The sequence below is a fragment of the Protomyctophum bolini genome (assembly GCF_963924005.1).
Source record: "Protomyctophum bolini genome assembly, chromosome: 3".
NCBI lineage: Eukaryota > Metazoa > Chordata > Actinopteri > Myctophiformes > Myctophidae > Protomyctophum > Protomyctophum bolini.
In genome coordinates this window covers 8,682,083-8,703,695 of record NC_137864.1, presented here as the reverse complement: position 1 = coordinate 8,703,695, position 21,613 = coordinate 8,682,083, and the positions used below count along the sequence as shown (strand labels likewise).

General features: G+C 43.7%; 1 protein-coding gene across 1 annotated transcript in view; it reads right to left on the bottom strand.

Annotated features, from left to right (window-relative positions):
* The window catches only part of LOC308312064 (protein sidekick-1-like), a 313,497-nt gene that overhangs the window by 124,871 nt on the left and 167,013 nt on the right, over nucleotides 1–21,613 (bottom strand). Inside the window, exon 4 of the mRNA XM_080758887.1 lies at nucleotides 19,608–19,755. Within this exon, the coding sequence (XP_080615013.1) occupies nucleotides 19,608–19,755 (148 nt within the window). The remainder of the gene's footprint in view (nucleotides 1–19,607; nucleotides 19,756–21,613) is intronic.

Here is a 21,613-nt window from a genome sequence, read left to right as displayed (position 1 = left end):
ACAGTTTCCATTGAAGACAAACTATTATACAACACCGAGTGTGTGTGTGTGTGTGTGTGTGTGTGTGTGTGTGTGTGTGTGTGTGTGTGTGTGTGTGTGCGTTCATGTGTGTGTGTGTGTGTGTGCAAGTAAGCAGCCTTCCCGGGGCTGAAGAAGAAAGAGGAATTAAAATAACAATAATCTAGTATATCCTATTTCTTTCTTTCTCGCTCTCCATCCGGTGATAAAAAACAGCCTCTCACAATTCCATTTCCCTCCTATCACTTTTTACTGCCTCTAGGTTGTTCTCTCTCTCTCTCTCTCTCTCTCTCTCTCTCTCTCTCTCTCCTAACTCCCCCAACACGCACGCACACACACACACACACGCACGCATGCACGCACGCACGCACGCACGCACGCACACTTTATTTGACCCAGCCTGTCATTCTGTGTGCCTCTGCAGCACCAAAGCAGCAGAGCAGATTGGTCTCTGATTAAGTGGCAAGCCCCATGACTCCTTTAATAAACACTTGCAGTACCATGACAGACTGCTAAACGCGCGTGGGCACGCACGCGCACGCACGCACACACACACACACACACACACACACACACACACACACACGCACACACACCACACAACACACAAGCGCACACGCACAGTTGTACACGGATGCACACTGCTAATTAGCACACATGTCACAGACCAGAGGACATGACTGAACTAATGAATGGATGAGTGAATGTGTGTGTAGGTGTACCAGGTATAGGTTGTATAGCTCATGTGTGTGTAGGTGTACCAGGTGTAGGTTGTAGCTCATGTGTGTGTAGGTGTACCAGGTGTAGGTTGTAGCTCATGTGTGTGTAGGTGTACCAGGTGTAGGTTGTAGCTCATGTGTGTGTAGGTGTACCAGGTGTAGGTTGTAGCTCATGTGTGTGTAGGTGTACCAGGTGTAGGTTGTATCTCATGTGTGTGTAGGTGTACCAGGTGTAGGTTGTAGCTCATGTGTGTGTAGGTGTACCAGGTGTAGGTTGTAGCTCATGTGTGTGTAGGTGTACCAGGTGTAGGTTGTAGCTCATGTGTGTGTAGGTGTACCAGGTGTAGGTTGTAGCTCATGTGTGTGTAGGTGTACCAGGTGTAGGTTGTAGCTCATGTGTGTGTAGGTGTACCAGGTGTAGGTTGTAGCTCATGTGTGTGTAGGTGTACCAGGTGTAGGTTGTAGCTCATGTGTGTGTAGGTGTACCAGGTGTAGGTTGCTGTATTTTATACAGGGTTGTTTGTGATTTAAACCTTTAATGGTTTACAGATGCCGCTAAAGTGGTGTATTTCGATTATGGGCCTTTTGACTCAAAGGCTTTCAGTTTTCAGGAAGAAACCAAAAATAGGCATGAGGGAAGACCTATTTTAATATTCTAACCACGCCTGGGGGTCTATTAGGGTAATAGTAACTCCATACAAAACAGAAAGTACACAACTCCCAGCACGCCATCTTTAATTAATGGCTTAAAGTAAACCCTCTTAATGAAACAGAACCTTTTTTATATACCAAATCATAAAGAGCAGATCTACAAGCCCACAACACGGCACAGAGTTTTGTAGATAATGCTATCTTTACCTGATGTCCTCCCCAGAATAGGCACGCCAGAGTTCATCGTTTACATGAAGGTCAGCCACCTCTTCTTGGCACCAGGCCAGATTGGGATTAAAACCTCAATTTGTAAAAACCACCGGTAGCTAATTTGCTGATACAAATGTGCATAACTTTAGTGGGTTGGCCTACTTTTACACTGTTTTACTTTTACTGCGTAATTAGCTGTGCATTATTGTTTCTGTCCATGCATAGAATTGCTCTTATGAACATAATAACATTGTCCTCTGCGGTCATTAAACACAAGTATAACGGTTGGTTAACTATTAGCACTTCCCATCTATCGTGTGTGCGTGTGTGCGTGCGTTCATGCGTCTGTCTGTAAGGATTTAAACAGGCCCAGTATTAAGATTTCCCCGTTCCATTTTAACAGAGCAATTTACACATTTAGCAGACACTTTTATCCAAAGTGACTTACAAACTGCCAACTGACAGCAGGGAGGTGGAGTAATTAAGAGTGCTAAGAAAATGACATATGGATGTTGTTTGGGACAAAAGTATGGGGCACTGTACAGACGGCCCAATCAACCAAATGACAATGGATGGACCTTAGTGGCATGCTGCTATATAGTGGAACAGAAACATCGACCTTGATTCATCGCTTCATTGCCGCCTGACTCCACACGGCACTCTAATGTATACATGCACACTTCAAATGATTCTACAAGGCACTCTAATGTATACATGCACACTTCAAATGACTCTACAAGGCACTCTAATGTATACATGCACACTTCAAATGACTCTACAAGGCACTCTAATGTATACATGCACACTTCAAATGACTCTACAAGGCACTCTAATGTATACATGCACACTTCAAATGACTCTACAAGGCACTCTAATGTATACATGCACACTTCAAATGACTCCACACGGCACTATGCTGTATACATGCACACTTCAAATGACTCTACACGACGCGACACCACACTGTATGTATACATGCACGCTCCACACTCTGCCATTTTAGCACCTCCTCTGTTAAAGTCATTGCATGCTTGAGCTGTTTTTCGAAGTACACAATGCAGCACTTTAATGTCATAGCAGATTGATAATGACATGAAACGCAGAGCAGACCAGTATACCTTGAGCTGAAAAGAGCCACATGTTCTATAACAACTGCAGCGAGACAGATAGTTTGGAACACTCTAGAAGGTAGAAAGTCTCACTCTACTGACACATGTCTGTTGTACTTGACTGATTAAAGTACTGCAACATGGTCAAGCTGGACCTTCAGAAAGCGTTTGACACTGAACTCCTCCACACTGCGGAACAAGCTGAAGGCAATCGGTTTTGATGGCCCATCTGTAAACTGGGTGAGATCTTATACCTTGAGGGAAGGAAACAGGTGGTCGAGGTGAATGGTGTACACTGTCTGAGCCGTTCATCACTATCCCGACCTAAACTAGTTCAAAACTCAACTACACTGGCTTCCTATTAAGGCCAGAATAGATTTTAAAATACATTTAATTACTTTTAAAGCTCTACATGGGCTGGCCCCGCCATATATCATTGACCTATACTGCCTCCTAAGACCAATGCTATGGCCTCTCAGGTCCTCCAACAAAAAGTCTTCTAGAAATACCCGCAAACCAAGCTTAAAACAAAGGCTCCTATTACCCTATGGAACGCCTTGCCCCTGGCATTGAATAATGCCGAGTCAGTTGACGGTTTTAATGTACCTGATTTATTTTCATAGCACCTATGTTTTTGTTCTGCCTTGTTTGTTTTTGCTCTCACTGCACTACTGTACTATATTGTCACAACTGTGCGATATGTTCCTTGTTTTTTAACTTGCTTCTGTTTACACCAGGGGTGTCGAACTCAACTTGGGGCGAGGGCCGCATTGGTCAAAAGGTCACTTGATGGGGGCCACAACCAGTTGCGCACGCACGCTCGATGTCTCAGTCAGTCACTGCTATAATCTATCTATCTATCTGTCTATGTATGCTCAGACCCAGCCAGCCAGCCAGCCACACACATAGCTCCGTAAGGGAGTGGTTGCACCACTCAAAAAATCTTCAAAAAACTGAAGAGGCTACTGGAGATTGGAGAACCTGATTTGGACATGATCTGATGCAGGACAATGTCACTATGACAGAAAGAGAAGATGGGTCTGGCCACATTCATTCACCCCATAATCTCACTGGAAATTGGGGAATATGTTGACAATAGTCGACAGCTCTGCCGATTAATAATCGATTAATTGAACCCACCCCCCATATTAATCAATATCAGATACAACTTATGAGATTTTATATTATGCACATGCCATGGTCACATAACCATTATATGTTGAGTGCATGCTTTGATGGTTACAGTTTTATAATCAGTTTTGATGAGTAAACCTTTGTGGAGATCTTCTCAGTTCTCATTGTATGCTAGTTACTGCCATTCAGGATGGAAAATGAAATCCATTTGGATTTGGGGAGAAGTAGTTTCATAAGGGGCTGGTATGAAGTACTTCATATAAAGAGAACATGTTCAGTTCACTAGTCTACACTCTACACCTGCCTTCATTTCATCTGATTGTCTGTCTGGCAGGTCTGATGAAGGTACATGTTCGATTACACTGTGTCCATTGTTCAGCACTGTGTAACTTTGTTTCGAAAGGTGCTTTATAAATAAGATATACTCAACTCACTCACCCACTCACTCACTCACTCACTCACTTCCCTCCCAGCAGAGTGTGGGGGTATACACACGTACAGAGACGTGGTTCATTTATAGATAGATGTCTGGTTCAATTCACATCAAGGCCAAATACCTTCAGATAACCAGAAAAGGAAACTATTCATATGCTCGGGTATTAGAGGAAAGAGTCAGGCTCTGGTGGGCCAACACGCACGCACGTGCACTGACGTGCGAGAGCACATGTATACGCACAGTGTTTATTCTGAGCATGCTCCATCAATAGGGAGTCCAATTTAAGCCGTTGAAAAGTGTGATGTTTGCATAAATGGGATTTCTAACTTGAATGTATGGATTTGTGGGTGTGTGTGTGTGTGTGTGTGTGTGTGTGTGTGTGTGTGTGTGTGTGTGTGTGTGTGTGTGTGTGTGCGTCTGTGGTTTAGAGACAGGGGAAAAGAGATAGGGGAAAATCGTGAAAGTGGGCAGTGAACACACAGCATTTCCCTACCTATACTGTCCTGCATGCCATGTCACTCTGGGAGCTGTGTGTGTGTGTGTGTGTGTGTGTGTGTGTGTGTGTGTGTGTGTGTGTGTGTGTGTGTGTGTGTTGATCCCTCAATCACCTTAATGGTTCTTTCATACGGTGAAATGGACGAGGGAGACAGAGCGAGGCTAATATAGTCACACACACACACACACACACACACACACACACACACACACACGCAGACACAAACAGGCAATGCAAGCACGCACGCACGCACGTTGCGTGCATGAACGCACACAACCACTAACTGGCCCACATAGGCAGGAGTGTAGGTGCAGTAAGTACACACAAAAGCATACTGTGCACAGACACACACACACACGCTTGTGTGTGCGTACTGTATATAGAGGTGTGTGTTTAATGTCCCTCGGCATGGCCCAGGGGACAAGCAGAGCGGGGAGTCAACCAACACTGTGACTGTAAAAAATTGGTGGGGTTTTTTTTTTACACTCTCTGGGTGAAATGAAGACTGAGGATTTTGCAGTGAACGAACGGTACAGCAGTGGGAAAAAGGCTAAAAGGTGAGTGGATGGAGGACGAGAAGAGAGGAACGGAGGGATGGGGTCAGACCCTGAGCATACATGGAAGGAAGGCTTTTCTCTCCATTTGATATTTGTTCTAGATCTCCCATGACACACTTCCTCCCTCCCTCCCTCTCTCTCTCTCTCTCTCTCTCTCTCTCCCTCTCTCTCTCCCTCTCTCTCTCTCTCCACACTGCTACACCCCCCAGTGGATAAACATTATGTGTGGCTGCTGAAAATGGGGCCAGCGCAGGTAAAAGAAAACTAAGAAAATCACATTCTAATAATAATGATTCTAATAATGAGCAGTGAGTGTTTGTGCATGTGCGTTTGTGCAAACGCGTGCGTACGGTAGCCCCATTAGGCGGATGGATGTCTAGACAAATGCGGCTATTATCCTAATTAGCACTAATTACGTCTGCTTCCAATTAAGCACACAAATGGCAACGACATATGTCTCTCACTCTCTCTCTCTCTCTCTCTCTCCCTCTCACCTGTGGTCTGCTGTGAAAAACACAGACAGACAGACAGACAGACTAGAGAGACATAGGCAAATTCTTCCTATACATCATTACTTTACATACATACATGCACGCACGCACACATGCACGCACGCAGATGCACACACACGCGCACCCACACACACACACACACACACACACACACACACGCACATCAAAATCTCTAGCTGTGCTCACAAGGTGTACAACCTCCTGTAAGTGATTCTCCTGTCACCATGGCGATGTGAGATCAATAAAGTACTAACAATTGATTACATCTAGAGTAGAGAACACTTTGTACACGTCACTCTGCGACGCACAATCACACTCACACACACACACACACACACACACACACACACACACACACACACACACACACACACACTCAATGGATCCTTTTTACAGCCATACAATGTCCGACCGTCTACACCATGATTCTCTTATTGAGTGGTGCCTGCCTCTGACTGTGAATGTGTGTGTGTGTGTGTGTGTGTGTTCGTGTGTGTGTGTGTTCGTGTGCGCATGCGCACGCTCTGTGTGTGTGTGTGTGTGTGTGTGTGTGTGTGTGTGTGTGTGTGTGTGTGCGCATGCGTGCGTGCGGAGAGAGAGAGAGAGTAGAGAGAGTGAGAGGGAGGGAGAGAGAGAACGACTGCCATCAGTAGGTAGAGCAGCTACAGTATGTTGGAATCAGAAGCTTCCTGGTTTACTATGACGACATAGCCATAAACAAACTACGGCCACATCAACGTGAGAACATAGCCATAAACAAACTACGGCCACATCAACGTGAGAACATAGCCATAAACAAACTAATCTGAATGTGTCGTCATGGCATCAGGCGCTGACAAATCAAGCCATCCACATCACGGGCACTGGAGGCCATCTCATGTACAGCATGGTAATAAAACAGAAGAGTCAGTGATACTGTATGAGCGTCAGCCGGAGCCTCGGACACACCGACAGAAAGTCTGTGGCCGTTGAATCCATAACTAGGTGGGCGGATATCCCCCCCCCCCCCTCTCCCACATGCTCACATGTCGGGATCAGATCAGAGGTCAGGGGTCAGAGCAGAACGGCAAGCCCCCCCGGAGCTGTCAGAGGTTAAAGTTCAGCGTACATAGCCTATACTCTGTGGGCTATATTATTTACAGTATGTGTCAGAACCTAGAGTCTATAATGGAGCTAGAATTTATCCAGCTATTACCATACGGCTATTATGGTCAGATATTGGTTTTTGTTTCACTATATCACTGTATTATTAATTAACCAGCCTCGTGGTCATAGAGTGTCTTCCCTGAGGTCGAGAGGTCGGAGTTCAATCCCCCGGTCGGGTCGTCATATACCCGTTCACTCAACATGCTAGCCGAGACAGCAGTTATTCAGATGTCGGCGTTTAAATTCACTCCACCTTTCCCGCGGCTCCTGGGCTGTGGCATTAAAGTTCTGTAACAGGTGATTCTGTGAGTATAATTCATGGATAGTTCTATATACGTGTTATGTATCATATGTATAAATGTGGTATACTGTATGGCACACAATTTAAAGTTATGTTGTTCATGTAATGCCTTTATCTTATGCTCTGCTCTTAAACCAAACGCAATAGCTTTGCAATAAATGGATAAATGTTTCATCCTGAGCTGAAGAGTCTTTAATGAACAGTTGTCTGTGGCATTTTCTTGTCTTGTCAAATTTCATGATTCTTACTAATGGTCTGATTTCATCGACCGTCCTCCTTCTTGTGCATGATATTTACTGTACAGTACGTGTGGGTTTTGCTTCTGAAATATAAGTAGAAAGATCGACGCTGCTGTGTGTGTGTGTGTGTGTGTGTGTGTGTGTGTGTGTGTGTGCACTGCACGCGTGCACATGCATGAGCGTGAACACTATATTAACGTTATCCTCCGTGCGTTCCCTCCAGTACCATTCACCTGCCAGCCCCTAACAGACCATGTCACAACCAGGCTTCATCAGTCACAGCTCACTGCTCTGTGGAGTCTCTCTCTCTCTCTCTCTCTCTCTCTCTCTGTCGCAGAACCAGCAGAAGTGTGTGTGTGTGTGTGTGTGTGTGGGGCCGTGCAGTGTGGTCAGTGATGGATTTGTGTGGCAGCTAATTAAAAGCTTGATTAGTGGATAATTAAAATAGGTCTCTGTCTTTAGAATGCCTAACGACCACAGCCAGAGGACGCGCGCATGCCACCCATGCATGCGTGCACACACACACACACACACACACACACACACACACCCCCACACACACTTACACAAGCTTGCTAGTGGGCGTGCGTTATTTCTAGAAAGAGAGAGAGAGGTCACACTGAGGATCAGATATACTGTATAAAGAAGACATGGCACCTCTTATAGATAAACATCTACAACATCCATCATCATCAGCAAAGGCTACAGTGGACACATTCACTCCCCACGCACGCACACACACTTTGTTTTAACACAATATGTAAGATTATGTTTTAGTCATATTGTTCTTAGATTGAGGCTTTAACCTTCATATGAAATATCCAAGACTATTAAGACTTCATGTAAGATGATTCTGAAGACATTGCTAATTTAACCACCTCAAAAAAATAATAATCCTAAAATCAAATCAAAGATTGCCTACCTACAGCACATACAGTATGCTCTCAATGTGTCTGTGATGCATTGAGAGCAACATGCTTAGAAGCTTCTAGTCCAAATGACTGAAATCTGTCACATTGACTGAGAATTTTAATCCATGTGTCTGTCCCTCTTTCTCTGCTATTATATATACGTATATATGCCCCGTTCTCTCTCTCTCTCTCTCTCTCTCTCTATGCATGTCTGTCTGTCTGACTGTCTGTCTGTCTCTCTATGCATGTCTGTCTGTCTGACTGTCTGTCTGTCTCTCTATGCATGTCTGTCTGACTCTCTATGCATGTCTGTCTCTCTATGCATGTCTGTCTCTCTATGCATGTCTGTCTGTCTGACTCTCACTGTCTGTCTGTCTGTCTCTCTATGCATGTCTGTCTGACTGTCTGTCTCTATGTATGCATGTCTGTCTGACTGTCTGCACATGGAATTTACAATTTAGGTATTTAGCAGACGCTCTTAATCCAGAGCGGCTGGAATAATATCAACACACACACACACACACACACACACACACACACACACACCATCTTACTACTGTACATGTGTGATCCGTTCCGCACGTTATACATTTAATCCTTTCCACAGCAGCTGCTGAAGGAAATGTTATTAGCTAGATTACGGTCAAAATACGCGGCGAGAAAAATAACGATGCGTGACGCTATGGACGTACACTTCATCATTTTACACTGCTGCTTATCTCCCTGTGCGTGCGTGCGTGTGTGCGTGCGTGCGTGCGTGCATGCGTGTGCGTGTGCATGTGCGCACATACGGTAGTGGCTGAATAGCATTAGGGGAAAGAACGTCATTAAACTTGGGAAGACTTTGAAGAAAAAGTTTTATTTTTATTTGACCTTCCACCAGTTATTGGAGGAACTTATAGTACGTGACAGGGGATAAAATAAAATAAAAACATAAACCCCAGTAACGACTTGGGGACAGGGCGGCCTTGAATTATCCCTGAATAAAATAATCTGACAAGGTTACGGCATACAATTTCTTATCGTACTGTATGTAGACCATTACATGAAAGAATAGTTTATGCCATTCTGGGCGGGAACCCCTTTTGGTGTTTGCATCATGTCATGCGTTAGCTATTGAAAAATAGCAGATCTACAAGCTCGTAGCGCGCCACCGAGTGGCGCGCTACGACCTTGTAGGTCTGCTATTTTTGAAAAATCGAAGAACGACTGACATAGAAACATAGCTTTTTCAGGATGTAGAAGACATTTTTTTTAGAATCTGATCTCAGGTCAGAATAGTTTATGCTGCCGTCAGCTCCGTTGCACACATATCAGACACAGTCGAGGCCTTATACGAAAAACCAAAAAAATTAAATGCTTGTGCCGGGTCCTGAGGGCAGACGTTATAAGCCCACACATGCAAAAACAAATGAAAGAAAAGAAAAGAAATCCGGTGTTTGAGCAGAGCCACAACAAATTGTTCCTGACAGAACTGCTAATGAATATTCATAGCGTGAAAGCAGGGCCTGAAGTGGAGCCTTCGTAATACAATTGGATCCCACTCCACCTTGACGATGACGCCTCCCTCTTCTCTTCACACACACGTTCTCTCTGCCTTCCTCTGAATCCTCCCCTCCTTTGTCTCATGCACACACATACACACACATGCATTATTATACTCCTCGTATATCAGTGGTTCTCAAAAAGAATTCATGTCAAGGACCCCAAAAATCATATGTAATTGGCCACCGAACCCCATCTGAAAATATGTTGGTCCAGGGACAAGTGTCTCATCATCTATCTATTATCTCTAAAATGTACATTATGTAAGCTGTCATAGAGTGTTCAGCTATAAACTTGTTGTTTACACTTGAAGTAGCTAACAGTTGTGCTCAGCTCTGATTGTGTGAAGCGGCCATGTAATGTGATATGCAGATTGCAATAATAGCTTGCTTCGTGATCCAGTATAGTTGACAATGATCAAAGAGTAAACAACAATTGTGTTGATTGAGATGACTTGTCTCAGATGTAAAGAGAATACTCTCGTTTATTGCGGGTGTCTGCCCCCAAACACTTGTGTGTGTGTGTGTGTGTGTGTGTGTGTGTGTGTGTGTGTGCGCGTGCGTGCGTAATTCTTTTGTAAAGCAAAGCACATATTAAAGCTTAATTGAAGTCCAGCTATGTTCACCTACAGTACAACGATTCTATTCGATTATTTCTAACAAACAACAGCTGTTCCCTATAGCTTAAAATCACAAGACATACTGTAAGACATGACAACCCATCAACGCAGAATGTCCCATTTCACAAGTTTTCAAATGCATAGCCTACAAATCTTTTGAAAATAGACAGACAGACAGACAGACAGACAGACAGACAGACAGACAGACAGACAGACTTGAATGAAACACAGATACAGCAGCAAGATAGAGAGGCAGACAGAAATGAAGAGAGAGCGTTCATTCGGCGAGGAAAATGTTCACGCAATGTGTTATTTTCCGCCGCATTAAGAGTCCCAGAGGAGCAATTCAGATATAGCATTGGTGTGTGTGTGTGTGTGTGTGTGTGTGTGTGTGTGTGTGTGTGTGTGTGTGTGTGGGGAGGCGAAAGTTCAAGGAGGCGCCAGAGAAGAAATGCTGTTGATTCATTTCCATTCTTCTCTATCTGGGGTTGTCTTAATTAAAGCTTTTGAATGGTTGATGTGGAGCGTCATTCTGTTGCTTTCATGTTATTAGAACTCACTCAAATGACTTAGGAAAGAAATAGACAATCTACTTTAATTTAACACAGTCTCTTTTTAAAAAAAAAGCCTTTGTCCATTATCTCTGTCCAGACTTAGTTTTCATCCTGATGGGACATCTTCTCAACTTACCAAACCCAAACACTCTACTGTATATTGACTCAGCAGAGAATATTAGTTATTATTTGTTAGAGAGAGAAAACGGGCCACAGTGTGGTGTGTGTTGAGCGCCAACCGGACATACTTTATAAATATGTTTAGGTAAAAGGGTTTGCCCCGGGCCCTAATTACATCTAGCTGTTCTGGTTTCTGATTGTATCTTTTTATTTTACGTTTTTCCTATTGGGATCATACTTGTTTATTTGCATTGATTGTCTTATTTCTTGTATTTCTTTTGATTTTCTTTTTGTATTTTTTTTGTAAGGTAAGGTTACAAGTATACTGATGTAGTGGGTTGGTGGAGGGTTTGAGATGTTGCCTTTGTGTATTGTTTGTGTATCGTTTCTTGCTGTATGTTGTGCCTTGAGGAGCAACTGTGACGTACAAATCTCAAATAAGTATAGGCTAGCAAATATGGCCGGGAAGATCATGGGCATGTCCACGAACCAGCGCCTCCCCCCTTTGCATGTGTTGTATCGAGAATAATGAGCTAAAGCCATCCCGAAGGAGATATAGAACTCCACGGTACGTGTATAATAGATTTAAACACTCTTTTGTTCCCCCGTCAATCAAAATGCTCAATCAGAGATTGCCGAATGCACTTTATCAAGGGAATGTGTGCAATATCTCAGTTTTGTATTATGTTGGTGTTTTTCTTATGTGAATGTGTATACGTTTCTTGTATGCAGCTGTGACTCTGTCTCCAAGACAAATGTCTCCCTAGGGAGACAAATAAATACAACCTTGAACCTTAATTGAACCTTGACAACGAGTTGCTGCAACTCAAGGGACTATCCTCTAGTGGCATTTCAAAATAAGAAGCCTAAACGCAGGCTTAGAATACTTTACTGGCAATTTAACAAAAGGTCACAACAATGTCGTTAATAAGGAAAATCCTGCTCCTCCCCCCTCTCTCTGTCTCTGTTCTGTCTCTCTAAAAGGATAATACGTTTAGCTATAAGACCAATAACATTGTGGATATGGCCAGAAAAACACACAGCAACTGAAGTGGTGCTGTGTGAGACTGGTGAGTTTAGCTTGTTGGTCAAGGCTTTGGATGAGATGGATGAGACCATGATATACTAATGGGCCTCAGCAATGTGTTTGCTCTACTCTTTGTTATTTTACAACCAGGAGAGCCAGATTTAAAAATCAACAGTGGTAAATGCTTTTTCTCTAAATACTGTAGCTAGGTACTTAAATAACCTCACTGAATCTATAGTGGCTCAAATGATTAGGTTCCAAACAGATCAGATTTTAATGAGCTTAAACCCCATCGCCTCATATCTCTCACTCACTCTCGTTTGTTCCCTTAGGAGTCTGTTGTCCTATAAGAACAGCCCTCGTCTCTGCAACACGACAGCAGAGCCTTCAAACAAACAGCACACGTGTCTTTTCAAAGTGTCTGTCCTCCACGTCCTTTACCTCACTCTCCTTTACCTCACTCTCTCTCTCTCTCTCTCTCTCTCTCTCTCTCTAAATGCATCTTTCCCTCGCTTGCCCACACACTCACAGACACAACATCTGCTCACAAAGTTCACTCGGCGAGCAACTTCTGCTCAGTTAGCTCTTGTTTGTGTGTGTGCGCATGCCTGCGTGCGTGCGTGCGTGTGTGTGTGTATGTGCGCGTGCGTGTGTGTGAGTCGAGATAATGAATCACTCGTTATGCTTGATAAAATCGAAATGCATGCTAGTCTGAGTAGGCGATGCCCATACACACATGCAAAAACATGAGCATGCGCACGCGCGCACACACACACGCACACACACGCACACACACACACACACACACACACACACACACACACACACACACACACACACACACACACACACACACACACACACACACACACACACACACACACACACAATGCAGCTCCTCTATGGCAGATGGCTGGTTAGACCAGGTCTATCTAGGAATGAGGAATATTTCCCATGAGGCCCATCCCCGAAAATGACCACCTGTGACATCATCAGTGCTCTCCAACCCCTGAACCACATCTACAGTCTGGTATATGTAAGGGATAATGTCTGGCTGAGTGGTCATAGTTGATAGATATAAACAATGACTCAGCCATACATTATCCCGCTTATTACACGGTTACTTAATACATATATTAATAAAGGAAAGTATTCCATACGTGTTGCGCTGGCCGGCATCTACCCAGCCGCAGCACAGTCGGACAACAAGTTGATCAAATATAATTCATTTCCGCGTATACTGTATCGTCTGTTTCTCGCTCAAACGTTTTCTTGTAAATGACAATAATATTATGTGTGTTCGTTTACATGGCTGTCATGATGGAAACAGCAGTACATCGCAGCAGGTGCTCTGAGGGTTTGATTAGACATCGGTCTGTTATAGAGTAAATAACACACAGCTGAATTTGGCGATCGGCATCAAGTATCCAACCAAGCCATGTAAATGAATAATAATATTCACCTCACACGCGATGCCTCTGAATAGATCACTCTATCTCTATTTGATCAGTCTGGTATATACATATATATTCATCACACTGCAGTGCTTGGAAACAGTATACTGAAATGTAGAAAGTAAAACTCAGGACTAACAAATTGACTTGAGTAAAAAGTACAAAAGCAATGCTATTAAAATGTACTTAAAGTAGAAATCACTCAATATGCAGAGTGTCCGGTTTCACAAGATTTCAAATGTATGCCAGGTATAAAAATATTTTTTTGAAACGACTGAACGGAACGGTATATACAGTATATAGGGCTGAAATGGTTAATGTTTTGTGATGTTAATCTAAAGATCTACAAAGTAACTGCACTTTAGCTACTATTTCACATCATTGCCTCAATGCCCACATGATGCTTCTTCTGTGCAGATACAGATCACTCTATATCTCTATTTGATCAGTCTGGTCCTCAGCCGTGGTCTGATGGACAAAGGACAGGCTCTGGTTTCCCCTCCTCTCTCATCTCTCTCCTCTCTGTGGATGCCAGAGGGTAGAAACTATCATTTCACATCCATCTGCTCTGAGCCTCAGAGCTTAATTAGCAGCAGCAGCAGCAGCTCTCCATTTCTGGGAACCTGGACTATGCAAAGGATTCATCCAAAACACCTACATCAAAATCTAGCAGAGTATCTCTCTCACGCGCACACACACACACACACACACACACACACACACACACACACACACACACACACGTGGAAATCTAGCTAGTCTTGGACAGCTGGGATAGAAAACGAACCTCCGATGCGTCAGACGAGTTGGGGAACGGAGGGCAGAGGGGGGGGGGGGGGGGGGGGGGGTGGGGTGTCAGGAGGCGGACAGATAGAAGGAAAAGGAGGGTGTCTGGTGGTGGGGGGGGGGGGGGGACAAGATGAGATTAGAGCAGGGCGTGTTGAAGTGACAGCTTGTGAGGACTCTACTGGCCGCTATGCTGAGAGCTGGGGCGTCCATGGGGATGTAGAGTCACACTGACTCATACTGGCAGATACTCAGAGAGAGAGAGAGAGGGAGAGGAGAGAGAGAGAGAGAGAGAGAGAGAGAGAGAGAGAGAGAGAGAGAGGGAGAGAGAGAGAGAGAGAGAGAGAGAGAGAGAGAGAGAGAGAGAGATACTGTATCGGCACCGGGAAAAGTATCGGATCGGCCCTTATTTGTCATATCGGGTCATATCGGTATCGGCGAATATGCCCAGTCTAACCAGCGATCTGACACAGGGAGGGGTAAGGGGGTTGACAATATGGCAGGTAAAATAAATGTTGGGACATGTGGAGTTTGCTTTGGAGTTGCACATTTGAGTGAGGAGTCTGCTATAAACACAACACGAGACATATAGCTAGATAAGCTATAAACACAACATCAGATCACGACATTGGTTATCGCTATTCGGTATCGGCTAACACGCAAATTGAGGTATCGGCATCGGATCGGAAGCGATCGGGACATCCCCAGTTGTAATGATACAGTAATTGCATCAATCCAACTACATCGGTGTGAAATCAGCGACTTGTTCTAGTGTGACTGTGTATGGATCTAAAAATCATTTTGCAAGGCAAAACATTATTGCATTGACAATACTATACTGTAACCTTAGTGCCTTGTATTGAGCAACGCTATAACAAGGAGAAGGGGTTTAATGACTTCACAATGTGTTCCATATCCCTATACAGTTCATTCGGTGGAGGCAGAGTTTTACAACACAATCAAACACCCACAACAAAAAATAGGTGTCACCTGCTTTTACTGTCTGTCTGATATGGACAAGAATTTGAAGGTGAAAAATATAGGAGGATACAACCTTTACATGACCTCAGAGAGGTCGGAGTCTAAGGTAACACCCCAGGTTTCTATAGCTGTGGATTCTGACATTTGGAAGTAATGAAGGTTATTTTACAGAATCAACCCTATAGTCAGACACCAAGGAAGAGACACTGATGTGCAGCTCAGCAATTATTTTTAGACACGGTATGAGTTTTCTTATGTCGGGGGAAATAAAAGGTCTTTTCAAGTGAATCAATCAATGGCCCTCATTCACACAGCTCTTTATAGCAGTGGTTCCCAAACTTTTTCACGTCAAGGACTCCCAGTTTGACCTGAATTAGGCTACGGTCCCCCATTTCTATCTCTGGGACCCCAATGTATGTTATTGTAAAATCAAAGATAATTGACAGTAACTCTGAGAGTGCACGAATGGAACCAAATGCACCCTATGGGTCCATCTGGTTCCATTTGTAGACCCTCAGAGTTACAGACCCATAAGGGTCTATTTGGTTCACCCTTAATATACAATGTTACAATGTTAATTTTTCTTTATTCAGGTAGGCATATACATTTTAATATTGTATTTAATATTTCTTACAGTCCAGGTGATAATGTGAATATAATATAATAAAATGGCCTTGGCAATGAAGCCCCTTTTAAATTGAATTGAGAGAGAGAGAGAAAGAGAGAGAGATATGGGGGGAGGGGTTGGGGGGTGTTTGGGGACTAAGGGAAGGATGCGTATCCGATCAATAAACTTCATAAACCACATCATCAGCTCAGCCGCCATGAAGACAGCCAAATAGCAGGCACCATCTGGCCCTGTCCCCCTAGACACACACACACACACACACACACACCTGATCAGCCAGTGTGACCTCACATGCACGCACACACGCACGAACGCACGCACACACGCACAAACGAACGAACGAACGAACGAACGCACGCACGCACGCACGCACACACAGTTACTTGTTTACCGGGGAAAACAAGTGTGTGTGTGTGTGTGTGTGTGTTTAGTTTATTCTGGAACAGAATGACAATGAGACTACGGAGAAATAGCAGTTGCAAAGTATTGCCACAGTTGAAACTGAGAGAGCATAATCATGACAACAATAGGCAATAAGTACAAGGGCAGCAATAATTTACCGACACTAAATCAGTTTGTAAACTGAAGTTACAAACCAAACAACGCCCCCAAAAAAAACAATACGAAAATATAAATGCTGCATGCCCGACACCACTGTGTTTACACGTACTTGTGGTATTGAATACCTTATTATACTCGAGGTTCTATTAAGGGCCTAAAGTCTGGTCTTGGAATCGGGGCAGAGGATCGCACCTTGGTTAGCAAGGGGTGGAAATGCGAATCCTTGAACACAGGTGATTCAATAGTTATCTGTAGGTAAGTTGCAACTCATGTCAAAAGCTTAATTCCACCTTAAACCGGCCCAGGCCTTCTTTTATAGACTGGCGATGTCGCCTCTTTAAGTCATTGTTGTGATGTCAGGGCGACATCTCGTATCCTTCGTAACACCTTATGGTTATCTTTTTTTCTGTAGCATTTTAAAAGCATGCATGCACTTACTGTGTAAGTATGGGCACAGCAGGGGTGGGACATACTGACACAATGATCGCTTTGTGAGATTACATCCAGACACACAGATTATAGACACTCTTACAGACGGATAGACACCTTGTAAAGTCTCAGTCGTCCCGTGGACTGGTTGTTGGAGGGGGTTCGGACAACTTGGGATGCCTACGCTATTCCTTGGGGGCTTGTATCATGACCGAGGACATTGTGCCTTGATTTTGTGGACGTAACTTTGCTGCACTTATGTCCTTGTATGCAATTTCCTTTGTGTGGACATGAATTGTTAAAGTGTGCGTGCGTGCGTGCGTGCGTGCCCAAGTACTGTAGCTATGTAGGTAGAGCAATTTAAAGATTGTAAGAACACTGCGCTGGTTCCGGTTGTCATGAAACTCACTACACTTTCCTTCAGTTCAGTTGCAATTCTTGTAAATGCAGTTATACTGTAGGATTATTCTCTTTCGGTTATGCTTACTTTCCCGCAGTTGCATCTGAGCCATGAGTCACACGCAGTCATGTTTACTTTGTTTGACTTGCAATTCCTCCAACATATAACTAAAAATAAAAAGTAATAACTCTGAAGAGAAGAAGGGAAGTGGCAGACAATGGAGGAGGTGTGAAGAAACATGAAAGGAGGGCGAAGGCGAAGACGAGGTGTAAATTAGTCTGAAGAAGCACTCCTCATGAAGAACTATTTTGAGGAAGAAGCACTCCTCATGAAGAACTATTTTGAGAACCTTTTTGTACTTGCAACCAAACCCCACTAATGAAACAACCCCACAACGTTGTTCCTTTTCGGATCATACTGTGTCACAAAAAGTGTCTTTTCTGACGGTGCTAACTGGGGGGGACGAAGCCCTGCTGATGTGTTCAGTGAACCAGACCCCCAGTTATCTATAGCTCTCTGTTTCTTTGGTTTGACGTTTAGAATACCGCAGCCATTCACACAGGCCTCCATGAAAGAAAAAGAAGATGTTAATGGTGGTGCAGGCCGGTTTTGTCAGGAACTATTATTGTCAAAGAGGAGAGTAGGGTTTTTTCTCTCCCACCGCCAGACATGAGGATTCAGTCTAATGCAGAAGGACGAAGTGCTGACTCAGGCATATTGACGAGCAGGTGCAGTAATGTACAGTAGTTGGATAATTGTGGCCCGGCGTCATTAGGCCACAGAGCTTCCCCCCCCCCCCCCCCCCCCCCCCCAACTTCATTCAAGCTAGAGAGTTGAGCTCAATACGACAAAACAGCTCACACCTACAGTGACCTTTTCTCCGAGGCAGCCATTGTAGCAGCCACCATTAAAAAAGGTCTGGAAAGAACGTGCCCATTTCCTCCCAGTCATTCCGTGTATAGCGCAGTGACAAGGCCCTTACAATTTCATTCTTAACCCATTCTGGGCGGGAACCCCTGTTGGTGTTTTAAAGCATCATGTTGTACTTTAGCTATTGAAAAATAGCATCAAATCTTTGAGTATATATTATTACAGAGTGAACGTCCCTGGAACATATTTTCAGATGGGGGGGGGGGTCGGCGGCCAATTTCATATAATGTTTGGGGGCCTCGACATGAAATATTGAGCACCACTGATATAGAAACATGAGGTTTTTCAGAAAACTGCCGGGATTTAGAAGACATTTCTTTAAATTTCGACGTCGGGCCAAAATGGGTTAAGGAACGATTATATCCCACATAGCGAGCTGTCAGCGGGGCACAATGAACAGGCGCTGGCGATGCGTAAAATTACCGTGATGAAAACGTCTCTTTGTACAGTACAACGCAGAGCGAAATTCAACCAATAATTCTGAAACCAAATCAATACGTGTGATGTTTTTAACCGATCAATAGACAATCTATAATAGCAATCTATGCAGTGTAAAAAGAATAAACAGTGCGTTTGTTTGTACTACAGCCTTGCCCCCTTCCCCGCACTGTCACAATGCTTGTATTACTAACGGGATTGGATCTTTCAAACAAACATTGACAGGAGAGCTGTGGCAGCGCAGGAGGAAACATATGCACATGCTATCAAACCCAGCAGGACAATAATGTCAAACTAATCCCTGGTCAAAATAAAACAAGCAACATGTACCCTTATTTACCCCCTCAGGGCGTGCAGCATAATATGCTACTTATCATTATTATTATAATATTATTATTATTATTATTATTATTCACTGTGTAGATTACAGAGGTGAAGCAGATTTGAATCATCCAAAAGTAATTTCTTCCCCGAGGAGGAGGAGAAGAAACATCAGATAATGGCTTGGATAATTGGATAACGGCTTTTTGATAATGCCTATTCAACTAGTATTTATTGAAAAGGGACGTTTCTTGAAAGCGTGTGTTAATTGACATCGATAAAATCAACATCTTGTTTGTGTGTGTGTGTGCGTGTGTGTGTGTGTGTGTGTGTGTGTGTGTGCGTGCGTGCGTGTGCGTGCAATTTGTAACTCACACTCGGTTGCCAGGGATAATCTTGTGTCCGTCTCTGTACCATGTGACCAGGGGTCTTGGGAAGGAGGCTAGCGGGGGAGGGCTGATGACCGCCGCTCGGCCCTGAGTGACCGTCTTTCTCTGCTCCTCTGACGAGAAGCTCCCCTGGTCTGAGAGAGAGAGAGAGAGAGAGGTTATAGTCCATCCTTTTAGCATCTTTAAATGTGTATATCTATATACATTTGAGCCGGTAACAAGTTGCGTGTGGCGTGTGCAGTTGCAGCACACTTTGGCCGCAGTTCAGTTCAGCAAGTCATAGACCGTGACACACGCTGAGCATAGAGAAAAAACAACAACAACAACAACAACACACCCGTCCCAGCACGGAAAACACACAGTCAGTGGGAAAACATAAAGTGTGTGTGTGTCTCAGTCGGATCGCACTGTGACTATCTTTGTGACGTTAGACCGAGACCTGCCGCAGGCAGGTGGAGCTTCTAGTATTGATACATTTGTCCAAATGTGGGCTTGTTCATGAGTGTAAAAATGCCTTTTCCTATAGAACGTCGCAGTCCCGCCCCCTCGAGAGACCCGGAAAAGAAATCCCCCGTTCATTTTCCTCATAGACTTTTCAGAAAGTATTTATTTAAAGACGTTTTATGCCGCGGACAAAGCCAACTCTTGTCGTGACAAATCGTGACAATAAACCACAATGTTTTGGGCCAAACAAAGAATTAGAAAGTAGAAACACTTTTTTTGTTGTTTTTCTTCTTTGTAATTATTTGTTTGGTCCAAAATATTGTGTTTGTTGTCATGATTTGTCACGACTCCAGTTGGCTTCGTACGACGCTTAAAAGGTCTTTAAACAAATACGTTTTGAAATGTCTATGGGGAAAATGCATTGGGATTCATTTCCTGGGCCTGGAGTCGTCATGAAACTGCGACGCTCTATTGGCTATAGTCTTTACAAGATAGCATCCTTAAACATAATGCATCCTTCTAAGCATCCTTAGATGAGTCCTTGTAAGCATCCTTAAACCAAATGCATCTTCGTAACCAATACTTAAACCTACTGTAGTGCATCCGTGTAAGTATACTTAAATCTAGTGCATCCTTGTAAACATCCTTAAACCTAGTACATCCTTAAAGATGGAGTGCCACAATTTCTCCAGTTTTTCATGTGCCAGTACTTCATTAGACACCCTGTAGTCGTTTTTATCTGCAATGGTGTATTCACTTTGTATTTAGGGTTTCTTCCTGGAGGCTGAACCCTTGACAGTCAAACGGGCCAATGAAATAAACAGTAATATAGTGACATCACATTATCAGCCCCTCCCCTAACCCCTCCCCCTTTATCATACAACTACGGTTAAGTTCAGGTGGATCGAGGGCGTGTCCACATAACATGACATGATTTTAACAAATACTGTACACTTTTTGGAAAAGGTTATTCCTCCTTATATTATAATAATACCTGATGATCATGTTTTAGGGTGGAAAGAAATCATGGCACTCCATCTTTAAATATCTGGTGAAATGGCTTTTTTGTTTTTTTGCTCATTTTATTTTGACATTTCAGACTTAAGCAGTGTTTCAAGAGTGAGACGGCCAGTGCGAAGCATGTTTGTTAACATGTTACTTATTTCTACCCTAAAATGTTTCCAGATACATGTTTTAGTTTGCTGATTAAGTTGAAAACGTCCGTCTGTGGTCTGCCTACTGTATGTCATCACGCAGTACGTTTTCATTTTGTCAGGAAGTAATTAAGATTGGCCTTTTAGGGACCTTTGATATAAGAATACTATGAAGGCATATTGTGAATTCTTGACCAAATGTCAAACGGTGACTGAACTAAAGATGTGCCATTTGAGAACTTCACATATCCTGCCATTGGCAATTCAGTAGATTGTCAGTGCATTGTCAGAACATCGTCAGTGAGAAGGAGGGGGGTATTTTCCAAGGTGTTATTACTTCCGCAAGCAGAGCGCGCAAGTACTAGTTTCGTCCAGGGCCCGTATGCACCGTCCC